Below are 14,335 nucleotides of genomic sequence, written 5' to 3'. Positions count from 1 at the left end.
AGTCCATTACTTTGAGGTTGTACTGCCATGTATTAGTAAGATGCTTTTACGCTGAAGGATAGGGTGGGAATACTTTTAATGTGCAAAATGTTTTAGTGATAAGGAGTTGTATAATGCCTCTATAATAGAATTTTGATGACAATGGACAAACAATAACTACTATTATGATTTTACCAAATTGCATACATCAATAGGTAGTTTCAAGAACTTGATAACAAAAACTGCCAACTATATACCTAAAAGAAGTCAGCAGTCTGTCAGAATGATGAGAGGTAATGGAGAAAAACTGTAAGATGACATGTTTGTAAATGAAAGCAATTGGTGTTAACATACACGTGTTCACTTATAATGGTGGTGTTGACTATCTGTCTTATAATTGTACAAACTATGATGGCAATACTTGGGTTTGTATATGTATATATGTATGTGTGTGTGTGCGCGCGTGTGCACTTGACAGGTCGCCATGACATCCGGATCAACATTGTCAGTATTGTTGCGAATCGGCCAAAAATCGATATGAAACCAACATGATTCGGATTATTTTTAATATTTTGTAAAAATGGTTTAAATTAAATGTTAAATATTTTTAAATTTTAATATTATTTTAATATTTTGTGACATGTGTCATTTTATGGTTAAAAGTTTGCTGATTCAGTTCGATTCAGCTCCGAATTGGAATTGGCCGATTTTGGGTTCTAGACGATTCTTACAACATTGATCTGGATGAGTTTTATCCTTTTCCTTTTTGTTGTTTTTTATTAATCTAACCTTTGCATTGAACATGCATTAATAGACAAGATACATAGGGCAGTAATGAGTTTCAGAATCTTGACTCTTATTTTTTCTGTTATTCATTGTAGAATATCAAGATGTTGACTTATTACTTTATTCACGTGGTCCAGCTAGGACACCATACCTGTAATTTACGATCGGACATTCTTTTAGGTAAATATTGTTTTAAATTCATAAGTAAATAATATCATAATAATTGCTATGACCTATATATAATTTGTGTCCAGTGAATTTACGTACATGTGGTACAATATTTTACTTCTTTGACACCACAGCTTTTTCATAGACTTGCATGGAATTTTTTTTGGGCAAGAGAGGCAGCCAAGTGGTTTTAACCGTTTGAGGGTGGGTCATATGGCAGGGCATCAATCTCTCCCAGGCCACAACACCTGGACCGGGGTTCCCCTTGATAAAAAGCTTAAAAAATAAAGGATGTCTGAATCAACTGATGTTGAAGAATTTGTGGATGAAGAATTAGTGGATGAGTCATGTCCCCATCGCTGCTTCCAACTCGGGCTCCCAAACAGAGCCTAAAATGCATTGAGGCACAGCAGTTGACTGGACATCTTGGGGTCAAGTGTGTTATAAGAGCAGTACCAAATTGAGGCAAACTTTGAATATTGTATAATCTAGATATGACTCCTATCTATGTTGGAAATGAATATGCATAAGATGTGTGTGTTAATAATCTTTGTGCTGTTTCTTTATAGTTCAAAAGTGATATTCACATCATTTGATGATATCAAGGGTCTTTCATGCATGTTAACACATTAAAGTGATCTTTAGCAAAAGTTAATATGCAAATTAAGGTTCTACCTGTTTATGTTTGGTTAATCACATGGTGTAACATCTTTTGAGATATTAAAGTGTATACTCTTGTTCAAGCTGCTGATGGATGATCATTAGCAGGAATCTGTGCATTATTTTCACTGGATCTCAAGCAAATAGTGATAAGCCGAATTGGAGGTTCATATTTTGCCAGTGCATATTCCTTGCTTTCTGCACCTATCAATTCATTAGCATGTTAGAAAATTTAGGCCAACCTACATACTAAACTCCTAAGCCTTTCATTTAAAAGGGAGACACGAGACAATCACAATCCCACGTGCACATTTAACAAAATGGTACTCTAATTCTTCGAATTTATCATTACCATCAAGTTGTCTGTGCATAACCCCTGTGGTAGGCTTCCAGACTGTTCATGTACACTTGCTCGTGTTGAAATCTCTATCCGCTTTCAAATAAGTTCAGAATACGACATACTAGGCTAAGCCTCGTAATTTGTATTAGGTTTTATTCTGTCTTCTGGAAATACTAGAAATTTTTTGAACTACTAGTTATAAAGCTAATATTGTTTAGTTCACAGCACATGGTGAGCCTCTTTAGATAGTTCTCAACCTCTGGATTTTTCATCATTTCCATCTCTTTTCTCAGGTTATGTGCACCACATGCCTATGCACTGGGATGGCTATGGCAAGTGAGCATGATCCACGAATAGACCCGTTTGACTGATGGCTGTTGATTCTTTGGTAAGAAGCTGTTTTCTTCACCTGATGGCAAATCCTTTTAGTGCACAGATGTTCAGATGGGTCATTGAGATAAATATTCAAAGTTATCAGCATGCTCATTAACTGTTGTACTTGACAATACGAAATTCTCTTCAAATATATGTGATAATAAAATTCGTTGCAACACCTGTGTAAATTCACATCTTTTTCTTTCTAAAACATGGCATTGTTTATGTATAAAGTTGGTTGGTCTTATTGCTGAATCCTTACCGTTAAGGTCGAATGAGTTTGCCTCTGATTTTATTTTTCTCTAGCGAGGCCAACACTTCAAATGGATGTGATAATAAAATTTGTTGTAACACCTGTGTAGATTCACATCTTTTCCTTTCTAAAACATGGTATTGTTTATGTATAAAGTTGGTTGGTCGTATTGTTAAATTCTTACCGTTAAAGTCAAATGAGTTTGCCTCTGTTTTTTTTTCTCTAGTAAGTCGCCACACAACGTTTGAAGACCTCTGTCGGTGGGGGTTTGACGGCTGGTAATCTGGCCTTCGATCGAAAGGGTGAACATTTTTTTTAATGGATTCAACTGACAACCCTTCTCAAAAAAAGAGGGAACCAACCCCTCGTTTGGTTCGATCCTTTCTCAGAAATTGAGGGAACTGAACCCTCGTTTGGTTCTATCCCTTCTCAAAAAATGAGGGAAACGAACCCTCGTTTGGTTCGATCCCATCAAAAGAGAGAAAAAGAGGGGAAAGAGGGAACCAAACCCTCTTCTTCTTTTTTTTTTGGCACTGCGACCACCGACAACTTGGGTGGTCCAGCGCATAGAGAGCGGTTTAGAAAAGACCAAGCCAACACCGATGTCCGATCACCACCAGTGGTGGTTTCCCTCTTTCTTTACGAAAAACAAAACTCGAAGAGGGCTGAACCCTCTTCTTATTTTTTTTTTCTTTACGCAAATTAGGAACTCGCTTGGTTCACCGATTTGTCTAAATCAGAAAAATAAAATTGACCTCTTGTTTTGTTTTTGATTTTTCTTTATTTAAGCACTTTTCTGGAGATGAGACACTATCGTTTACCAGTGTTCAATTTTTGCGTTATAGATATATCACTCTGATACCACTGTAAGGGTTTGATCTACACAAGACCGATTTTGCAGCAAGATGAAGGCTTCATAGTTACGCTCAAAATCGCCAGGGAGTCCAAACTCTCAACTCATTCACAAACCAAAATGCTTTGTCATTGTAATCGTGAATGCTTGTATGACTTCCTATATTCCCATACACTGTTAATCATATCCTTTTCATTGCATTTTATAGACTATGAAGAATTCAAGTTTTGGGACATAACTTCTGAGAGAAATCCCTTTATCTCTCAAGAGACATGTCTCTTAAATTTCAATATTGTGACTGTTGGAAAGCCACTAACAGTCACCTTATAGCCACACAACCTTACAATCTTGGCCGATATTTTTCACATGGTTATTATGTTCAAATTTGCTAATGGTGTTGTTAAGTCATATATATATATATATATATATATATATATATATATAGAGAGAGAGAGAGAGAGAGAGAGAGAGAGAGTAATGGGTCCATGCTAAACCCATTTGGTGATAAACCACATGCTAATTGGGTTTTTTGGGCTTCTTTCATTTTACTTTTAAATTCTGACCGTACATATGTGATTTATGTACTTGATTCTAAAGGGAACAACTCTTGAAGTGTTTAATTCCAACAGATTGGTGGGTTTTTATAAAGTTCAAAAAATCAACGGTCCAAAGTCTTTGTAAATTTTTGATACTCCAAACATCATTTTTTTCATCGTAAATACATGATCCAGGTGTGGATTATTAGTAAATTGACCATGCCCAACACATTTATGGGGCTGGAATCACATAAAAAGCACTAAAAAGGCCCAAAAAACCCATTTAGCATGTGGTTTAGCACCAAATTGGTTTAGCACATATCCATTTTTTGAAATATATATATATATATATATATATATATATATATATATATATATATATATATATATATATTATAATGCATTTAGGGCTTTTTTGTCACTTTTTTCATTTTTTTTCTTATAGGTTCTTTTGGTCTTTTGACCAAACTAGCTCTTGGGAGCGCCCAATGGTTAATTGGTCTCCTTTTTGCCCCCTTTACAATGTATATATATGGGATCTTGCGGCCCTCATTTTCTATGCATTTGGTTATGCATATTTGATAAATAATATATGTGCTCTTAGTGCTCCTTCATGGGTTGTATTTGTGCTCTTGCCCTTAGTAGGCATCATATTATTGAATCCTTGAGGATTCATTACATGGTATCAGAGCCATTGGCTTTTGGGACTTTTCTTTTGGGATCATGACCGAAGAATCAGTGGTGTTTACTCTTCCAAAGTGAACGTAGTATTTATGCTCAAGTGCCATCCTTACTCATGCATTCTTTACCCTTCATTTTTCCCTCCTTTCTTTCTTTATTTCTCATCTCTATGACCAACAATGAGGTTGTTACCATTGTCACCTTCAAGTTTGATGAAAACAACTACAATAGATAGGCTACAACGATAAAGAGGTTCCTTGTTAGAAATGAACCATGGAACTTACTGAATGGTTGTACTCCAGAAATCCAACTTGTGCTCACAACAAATGTAAATAGAGTGGAAGAAGCTTTAAAAGATAGTGAGAGAGAGAAAACTATGTCGAAAAACCTTAAGAGATTAAAAAGTGGATCATGCTATGGTCCTTTCATGATTCATGAATAATATCGACCAAGATCCATGCGACAACATCTTGAGCATTGAAATAGTCAATGAAAAATAGATATTTCTAAAAGAAATGTATACTCAAAAGGATGTCGCCTACTTGTGCAAACTAAGATATAAGATTCATTCGTGCAAGCAAAGTGACCAATCCGTGAGAATATTATAAAATTTTGATTGGTTGCTAAAGGATATGATCAATAATATATGATAGACTATGAATAAACTTTTGTCCTTGTAAAAAGAATGGTGACTATTAGGACCTTCATAGCCCTAGTTTTCGTTAGAAGTTGACCTATATATTAAATGGATGTAAAAATGTCTTTTTGAATAGAGAGTTAAAGGAAGAAGCATATATGAATTCACCCTTCAGGTCTTGAGGTTTCACCTGAATACATTCTGTATTAAAAAAAAATGTATATTTTAAAACAGGCTCCCAAAACTTGGTATGATAGATTTGGTGCTGTCATGTTAAATTTTGGATATAGATAATGTTATACTGATACTGCTTTATTTGTTAAGACATCTAATATAGGTATAATTATCCTAATGTTGTATATAGATGTCATGATCATCGCCAGTGGAGATAAATAGAGAGTTAGTCATATTAAAAAAGTTCTTCAAACTAATTTTTAAATGACTGATCATGGATTTTTTACATATTTTTTGGTATTGAGGTAGCATACTCACCTCGTGGGTATTTATTAACCAATAGAATGCATTTAGAGAATCCTATACTGTATTGTCAAATAATTGGAACTCTCATATACTTATCCATCATCAGACCAGATATTGCCCCGTGCAATTCATAGTGCAAGCCAATTTCAACACTCACCAACTATTATACACATGAGCATTGTTATCAGAATAATTATATATATTTTAGAAAAATAATTCAAAAAGATTTTTTTGTCATATATCAATAGGGCTTTGAATCTTGATCCACAAAGCGTGTAAAAAAAGCTAAAAAAAAATTAGTGGTATGATAGATGCTCCAATCTTACAACCTAATAAAACATTAAATATGATAGATACCCCAGTCTAACAACCTAACAAAATATTAAACCTCTGCGCATCTGTTTGTGCATGTGCTATGAGAGAGAGAGAGAGAGAGAGAGAGAGAGAGAGAGAGAGAGAGAGAGAGAGAGAGTGAGAGAGATGTCAAACGGTTGGATATTATCTAACATCCCACCCAAATCCCAATCTGATTTGTCTGATTGGGTAACCAAAGTTAGATGCAATTAATAGTCAGATCCAGATTCAACATTGAGTTTTGCAACCTAATCCGATTTTGAATACGACTAAGATCTGAATCTGAAAGCATGTAAATGTCAGATTTTAAGCTAGTCGAATCCAGATTCAGTTTCAGCTGATCCCCTCCAATTCTAAATCCGAGTCTAAATCCTACTGGGTGAGACTCAATATTGCTTAGATCCGGCCTGAGTCCGACCCATTTACATCCCTAACTCCACATTGAAATATTAGGGTGCAAAATTTGTGGACCATTTCCTACCTAATTGCAGACTTATTAAATTGATTTTGAGGAGTCTCACCGACATGAAAGGAATTATAGATGATAAGAATCCCAATCGTTATGTTAACCATAACGTTGCATGATTTTGACATGCTAAAGTAGAATGGACTAATACATTAAAAGCTTGTCAAATCAATGCAGCATGGCAGACCAATAATTTTACCAAGTGTCAACTTCCTTCTTTTCTTCCGTGAAGAATGCTCAATACTTGTTAATTAAGTTGCTTCCATAGCAGTGCAAAGCCTTTGACCATCTTAGATGGATGGCTGAAGAAGGCAGCCAACATTCTCAAATGTACCACAAGAATGATAGGCCAGTACTTGTTTACCATAGATTATTTTCTGAAAACATACTTTTAAATTTAATTAATTATTTCAAAAAATAATTTTTTTATTGTAAAGTTTTGGTGCAATGTGGGCCTTGGACCGTTATATTTTCTTTAAAAACATTTTTAAACATTAAAATACTTGATTTAATATTTTTTTCGTTAAAATAAATCTACAGAGATCACATTTTTCAATCCCCTGCAAAATCTTACACATCGGAATAGCATGATCCTAAGTAGTGATTTCTACTAACCCAAATGTGTAGATCACAACTGGAGGGTCAGATGTGAAAAAAATATATTATAGAATTAAAATATATCCCAATTTTTTAATAAGGTTTCCTCACCGTGATAGGAGATATTAAACCTATATACCTATATATTTAATTCAGGATGTGAATGATGCTTAAGGATTGGTCATAAGGAGCATACGTGGTGGCAATGGATATTGACCCCCTTGTTATCATTTTTTATATACCTACAAAATATTGAAAACGACCTCCTAACATAATATTTTTTTTAGGGCGACTCCGTAGGGGCAAAGGGTATGCATGCAGAATTTTACGCTGCCAGGTCTCTGATGTTGAGGCGGTTTCTCCATGTAAATATATAAAAAAAACATATATATATATATATATATATATATATATATATATATATATATATATTCGAGAACCTTCTAATATAATCCAAAAGCATACTGGCCATCCTAAGCCTACCGTGATGATCCACCAACTAGGCTTTTGACCTGTTTATAAGCATAAGTATCGGTTCAGCCATCTTATTCAACCATAAATTTACAAAACGACATAAAAATTGAGAAAATTTTCTTGAGAGATATTTGTAGACTTTTACTATTCTCGAAGTTCAAATTGAGAAAATTTTGCCAAAAAAAAAACTTACATAAAAAGGACACTTCCGCGTATGTTCACTCGTTGTTATAATATCATGATATTCCCAACATATTACGATAATAATTGCAACATATCGCGCGCGATATTTTTTTGAACGTGATCTTGGTCACTATATATGTTGTGAACACAGCAGCATGGTATCGGGTCCGGACAGGGGTTTAATCGGATCCACCATAAGAGAAACCATATCTGGACCTGAAAAGAACTACATGAGCCAAACCCGGACTATACCCAGTAAATTGTTATTTTTTATCATTTTTACATTGAAAATTTGTGGGTCTTAATTGAAACTTGGGTCGGCCCGGGTCTGATAATTTTTTTTACAAACTATACCCGGCTCCATGTACTAATCTGACCCTTTGGATCCAGACCTAGGTCTTAATTGGGTCTTCATATTTATCACCATACCCTGACCGTATAGAGTTTGGTATGGGCCAGATCTGGGTAAACCCGACCCGTTGACACCCCAAACCTACAAGGACCCTACTCATCAAGTAAAAGCATCTTGTGAACATTAGCAAGTTGAGAGGATATCACCTCCTGTTAGGCAAGATGACCTCAAGGGAGTCTCCGCTTGTTTGGTAGGAGCAGTTAGTGCACGTCACCTTGTGTTTGGACGTTGCAAGTTCAAAACACAATGGTATGAGTTGTATAACTGGAAGGGTCGGCCTAACCCCAGCTTTCTTAGTCAAAGAAAATAAATAACGTGTTTTACCAACCAAAAGCCTGCCAATGCGCTGTCCGTGACGGGGTCTTTTTTTTTACCCAACAAAAAAAAACAAAAAAAAAAACACCTGCCAGCATAAAAAATTCTAGTTTCATATTCCGTATATATCAAAATAATACAATTTCTGCATATTATTTTCCTCCTTGTAGAACAATCGTCCCAAATAATACAATCGTCCCAAATATTTTGTAGTTAAAAAAGAATATAAACTTAAAAATTTTATCAAAAACTTATCAGCGCGTCATCACAAAGGCACAGAAGGCGACTAAAAGGGAAATGCCCGAGAGCACGCAGATCATATCGACCTTCTTTTCCCTCCTCGCCCTCCTTTCATTCTTTTCCAATTTTACCTTTAAGAACTCTTCGTATTTTCGTATGGGCCCATCCCCTCCCTTCCCCCTTTGGCATCCAACCGCTCTCTGCAAAATGTCCAGGCTCTCCCTTCCTAGCAAATTCTTTCCCTCTGTGTCCTCCATCGTCATCCCTACCTCCCTCACCTTCAGCTCACCGTCCTCGCACCCTCCGCACTTGACGAACACGCCGCAGTAAATAGATTCCCCGTCCCGGTGCAAAACCGCCCCGAACTTTATCAGGTATTCCATCTCCGAGTACCAGTGGCGCTCCACCTCCAGGGGCGTCCAGCTCGTCAAATTCACCGCCCTGCCACGTGTCACGTCCAGAACGATCCAGCTCAGATGAACGCCGTCCTGGAGCAGGCGACGGATCTCCTCGCCGGTGTGGTCCCCGACGGCGATGCCGATCACCGGAGGATCGTCTTTCGGTTCCAATGCATCGAGCCGGAAAGGCGAGTCGTCGAACCAGGCGTCGACGTGTTGCCGATCGTCGCAGGATTCCAGCATCGGGATGCCGTAAATGACCTTGGAGAAGATCATCCGTCCGCGGTAGCGAACGTCGATGATCGAGACCAGGTTGGCCGGGGACGTCCGGTGACAGGCCAACGGCGGGAGCGAGGCAGCGGCCGAGACGAGGGGATAAGAATCGGCGTAGAAGGTGCGGAAACCGCCGGGAAAGGATGCGATGAGGCGCTGGAGGTCGGGATTGGACGACGTCGCCGGCCACGCGGCGTTCGCGAGGCGTCGCCACAGCGTTTGGTCGCCGGAAATGGCGCGGAACTCGGCGGCCGCGCAACTGACGGTGGCTAGGGTGGTGCCGTCAAGGCGGTGGAGGATGTGCTTGAGGAGATCAGGATGGAGGGTGGATATTGTCCCTTCCTCCCAATCGGACGGCGACGACATCACCATTCTCTCTCTCTCTCTCTCTCTCTCTCTCTCTCTCTGTTGTGGAGTTTGTGTTCGAGCGAAAAGTCGGAAACGAGTTTATAAATAGGAGATTCCCTGCCCTTATACTAAATTACAAAAATACTCTTAAAAATGTTTGGGAATTATAACTTCGGCCACCTTAGTTGGCCGCCTCTCCCTACGCGGGCAGGTTGGGTGGATAAAACAAAAAAGTGTGGGTCAAATGGGTGGGTTTTAGAATGGATGGTTGTCAAAAAGAAAAAAAGATTCTCCTACATTAATCTATTGATTTAACTACTTCAATTGGTATAGATCAGTTTCAAATGGTACAGAAGATCAATTACACCAACTTAAATGAAAAACATAGAGAGTGGTCTAGATTCACTATTTGTTTCTTCATTTTTTTATGATAACCAAAATACAATGAGCCTTGGTGCTTTCAAACCATGACGTACTTTGTAAGGTTAATTTGCTACATTAAATTCGTCCTGATCATATGGCCCCCAAATTAAATCACAATGTAGATCAGTCTCTTTTTCTCAAATTGGTTGGCAAAGAGTTGAATTTGAAAGCAATAATTTGAAAGAGATGATACTTGCATCTTAATTGTGATTCAATGTAGATCATTGATTTGCTTAAATGAAAGTATTTGAAATTTGGATTCAACAACTTGGTTGGGATTATTTGACATCAAACTGATTGGTTTTATCAAGTCGAAAAAGGATGATAATGTTCAAACTTCAAACTGAATGGTTTTTTACTTTTCACGTTGAAGATAAAAGGTTTGGAAAGCAACGAGAGAGAAGCCACATGGTATTATCACATACTCCCACGTATCGATAAGAAGTTTTCTTGGCGGCTCGGAATGCCTTTTCCAAGAAGATGCATGGATTTGACCACAGATCCGATGTGTCAGACTAGCCCGTCCCATCAGTCCTCCAGTTTATGCAGACATGGATAGGCTAATTGGACCCGACTTTTGGACCAATTAAGGTAGGGTCCAAATTAGCATCCACGTTTTCCCAAAATATCTTAATTTTAGTTTGATATACCAGAAATCATTAAAATCATGATATTTGTAATGGTATGAACAAGCTTTCAGACTAATTATATTTTAGTTCTTCTTTACATTTTTTATATAATTTCCTAATTTTTGAACTCTTATACATACCAATATTTTCTCAATTTTTTAAAACACAAAAGAACTAAATTATTCTGAGATTTTTCCTCATCGAGAAAACCTTCATAGGGGGGGGGGGGGGGGGGGGGGCTTTACCGGCAAAAATTGTTTGCATGCGCACGTGGGCCTCATGAAAAAGGTGTGGGGTTTCGCGCCATTCCGCAAAACCCCACCCACTTTTCCGTCACATGCAAACGGGCCCTAAGAAATAAAAAGGTTATAAAACCCGACCCCTCAAATTAGGAACCAAAACCCATAAAAAAGTGACCCAATATAATAACGCTAATCCCTGTCCCATCTCTAAGTATATAATCTACCAATAGACGACATTAGCTTTTGAGCATAATGTCGAGATTGGCTAAGAATTAGAAAATAGCATCCAATCTTAATCCGACACATTATTTTTGGATTTGGATCCTTATAGTAAGATCCAATACATATTCTAATTTGCTATATTGGTTTTTCAAATTCGGATCAGATCTGGATTAGTATTTTGTTCGGATCTAATTTGGATCTGGATCAAAATCTTATCCATTATTTGTTTTTTTTTCATATGTAAAGAGATTAGTATTTATTATTATTTTTTGTTTACTGGAGCCAGTATTTTCAGATGTTTTGAATTGAATTCAACCCTACCATATCATATCTGGATTTGGATTCAGATCTATATTATAGATTTTGATTCAATATATAGGACACATGCCTGATCCGTTTAAAATGAAAATATGTAAATAAATACTACTAGAACTCGTGCATAAATGTGTCTAACCAAACCAACGGGTGTGCTGGGACGATGCAAGTTCGAACCCCAAATGTTATGGATTACCTAACCCCAGCTTTCTCTGTAAAAAAAATGTGTATAACTGGTAGGGGTTACCTAACCCCAGCTTTCTCTGTAAAAAAAAATTGTCTCTAACCAAAGATGAAAATGATTGATAGTTACGTTTAGAATAAGAGAGAAAAAACTTCAAAATTAAATAAACCAAGATGAGCTGCTACTTAAAACAGAAAATGACTGTACTATATGGAAAAATGATGCATTTCTCAAAATGCTCTATAATTTTCAAAATCTACCCAATGTCCAAATTTGCAAATTTTCGATTGTAAAAAAACCTTGTTACCCTTCACACAACTGAATTTCCTCTAAATATGTGAACTTTCTTTTAAATGTCCAAATATGTGAATTTTCTCCCACATATGCAAATTTTCTTCTAAATATGTTAATTTCCTCTCAAATATACAAATTTTCTCACAAATATGATAATATATAAATTTTCTCTTAAATATATGATTTTTTTATAAATATGTAGTTTTTCTTTTAAATATGTGCATGTCATACTATATTTGTGAATGTGCTCATGCCTTTGAAGTTTTTTTATGGAGGTTCACACATGTGTGAGGTCATTTGCAAATATGAGAATATTTAGTAAAAAGAGGTTCATACATTTTGGGAACATTCGCAACAAAAAAGGTGCATTAATTTTTCCTATCTATATAGAGTGAGTGGTAGCTGCCTACCACTCACATGGCAAGATGTCAATGGACTCGCACATGCTAAAACGCAAAGGGCCTTTAGCGGCGCTTTTGAAACATAGCTAAAGGCTTTTAGCGGTACTTTTGCAAAGTCCCTTTGCACTTTTGAAGTACTGCTAAAAGCTTTAATGATGCTTTTGAAACATCTTTAAAGGATTTAGCGGGTCTTTTGAAATGCCGTTAAAGATTTTTTTACCTTTAGCGACACTTTTGCAAATACCAAGCAGGAGGTCCTTTGCCTGCCATGTCCTAACATCGCAAACCATGACTTGCAAAGGTCCCCAAAATGTGTGAACTCCTTTTACAAAAATCGCATAAGGGGCACAGTCTAGAGGACTTTCGCAACTCATGGTTGTGAATGTTCCTAAAATATGATTGTAATATATGCCAAAATTGATGTATTTTCCAAAATGCCCTACAATTTTCAAAATCTACCCAATTTTCAAATCCACAAATTTTTTACTATAAAAGGACCTTTTTACGCCTCACACAAACAAATTTTCTTCAGATATATGAACCTTAACTTAAATATCCACAATGTATGATTTTTCTCCTAATTATGTGAATTTTCTCCTACACATTTTCAAATGTCCTCCTATCTATGCCCCTTATACAATTTTATTAAAAGAAGGATTACGCATTTTGAGGACATTCGCAATCATGGGTTGGGAAGGTTCCCAAAATGTGCACACCTTTTTAACTAAATATTATTATATTTGTGAATGTCCTGACCTTCGCATGTGAATGTCCTTACATATTTGCAAACATTCTCCTGCATGTGTCGCTTATGTAATTTTAGTAAAAGGACACTACAAAAAACCTATGGATTAGTGATGACCTAAATCCGTCACTAATCCATCGCTAAACAGTTTAGCGACGGATTAGCTTCGGATTAGAGATGGATAACTTTCATCGCGAATTTTTTGACGCTAAGTAGTGACAGAACTTATCCACCGCTACTTTCGTCGCTAATTTGCAACAGATTAGCGATGGACATGATCCATCGTGAGTCCTTCGCTATTTTAAATTAGCGATGGATAATATCCATCGCTAATCCGTCGTTAAATTTAAAAAAAAAAAATGCTCTCTGTCAGCGCATTCTCCGACAAGGAGCAATTTTTTTTACACAGAACTGGCGTCGGGACGCTCTTCCACAGTGAGCCAGTCACGGCGAGAGAAGGGACGCGGGCAGCCGCAGGCGGCCTCTCACGGTGGCTGATCGGGAGGGAGAACGACTCCCCCTGGAAAGAGACCGACAAGCTCCATGTCGATGGCCAGAGGACCTCCGATGCCCACTTCACGGAATAAATTGTCGGCGAAGGAGTGGATGTGCGGAAGGGGGTAGAGGAGTGGCATCGATCGGCCGACAGTGACCTTTTTGGGGTCGTAGTGGAGACGGGATCTGGCGAGGGAGAGGCGGGATGGGCGGTGGAGACTGGCGAGGGGCACCGTCGGTAGGAGGAGGAGGATGCAAGGGAGAGGTAGCGGGAGTTGATCTTGCGAGCCTTTGGCCTCCGGAGGCCAATGCCATTGTCACGCACGGAGGGTGCAAGAGCCCCTTGCGCGTCGTCAGAGGAAGGGCGGGGCTTCTGGCATCCTGCGAAGCGCCTCAGGTGGGGACGGTTTAAATCAAACGGAGAGAGGGAAAAACGGAGGGAGGGAAAATTTTGAATGGGGGGAGAGAAAACTTCGCACCTCAGGTGGGACGGTTTAAATCGAAAATTAGCGAGTGAATGTTTTTGTCACTAATCCGTCTCTAATTAGCGACGGATTAGCAACAGAAAAATTTTATC

The 14,335-nt window shown here is 37.7% G+C and overlaps 2 protein-coding genes across 3 annotated transcripts in view; one reads left to right on the top strand and one right to left on the bottom strand.

Annotated features, from left to right (window-relative positions):
- LOC149847210 (protein ORANGE, chloroplastic-like) overlaps positions 1-2,484 on the top strand; it is a 55,551-nt gene extending 53,067 nt beyond the window's left edge. The window contains exons 8-9 of one of the 2 annotated variants that reach the window (XM_089996871.1): positions 861-945; positions 2,227-2,484. In XM_089996871.1, the coding sequence (XP_089852997.1) occupies positions 861-945; positions 2,227-2,273 (132 nt within the window). In that variant the 3' untranslated portion in view covers positions 2,274-2,484. The remainder of the gene's footprint in view (positions 1-860; positions 946-2,226) is intronic. The other variant, XM_089996872.1, reaches the window with a different exon arrangement.
- Positions 2,485-8,646: 6,162 nt separating this feature from the next.
- LOC149847209 (putative F-box protein At2g36090) lies at positions 8,647-9,880 on the bottom strand. The gene has a single exon (XM_089998340.1). It carries the CDS (start codon positions 9,830-9,832, stop codon positions 8,804-8,806), a length of 1,029 nt encoding a protein of 342 aa, XP_089854466.1. The 5' UTR covers positions 9,833-9,880; the 3' UTR covers positions 8,647-8,803.
- Between the last annotated feature and the right edge of the window lie 4,455 nt (positions 9,881-14,335).

This window comes from Nuphar pumila, chromosome 2 (assembly GCF_984573655.1).
Source record: "Nuphar pumila chromosome 2, dmNupPumi1.hap1.1, whole genome shotgun sequence".
In the NCBI taxonomy this organism is placed as follows: Eukaryota; Viridiplantae; Streptophyta; class Magnoliopsida; order Nymphaeales; family Nymphaeaceae; genus Nuphar; species Nuphar pumila.
Note: the sequence above shows the minus strand (reverse complement) of the source record. Positions and strands in the feature narration are given on the sequence as shown.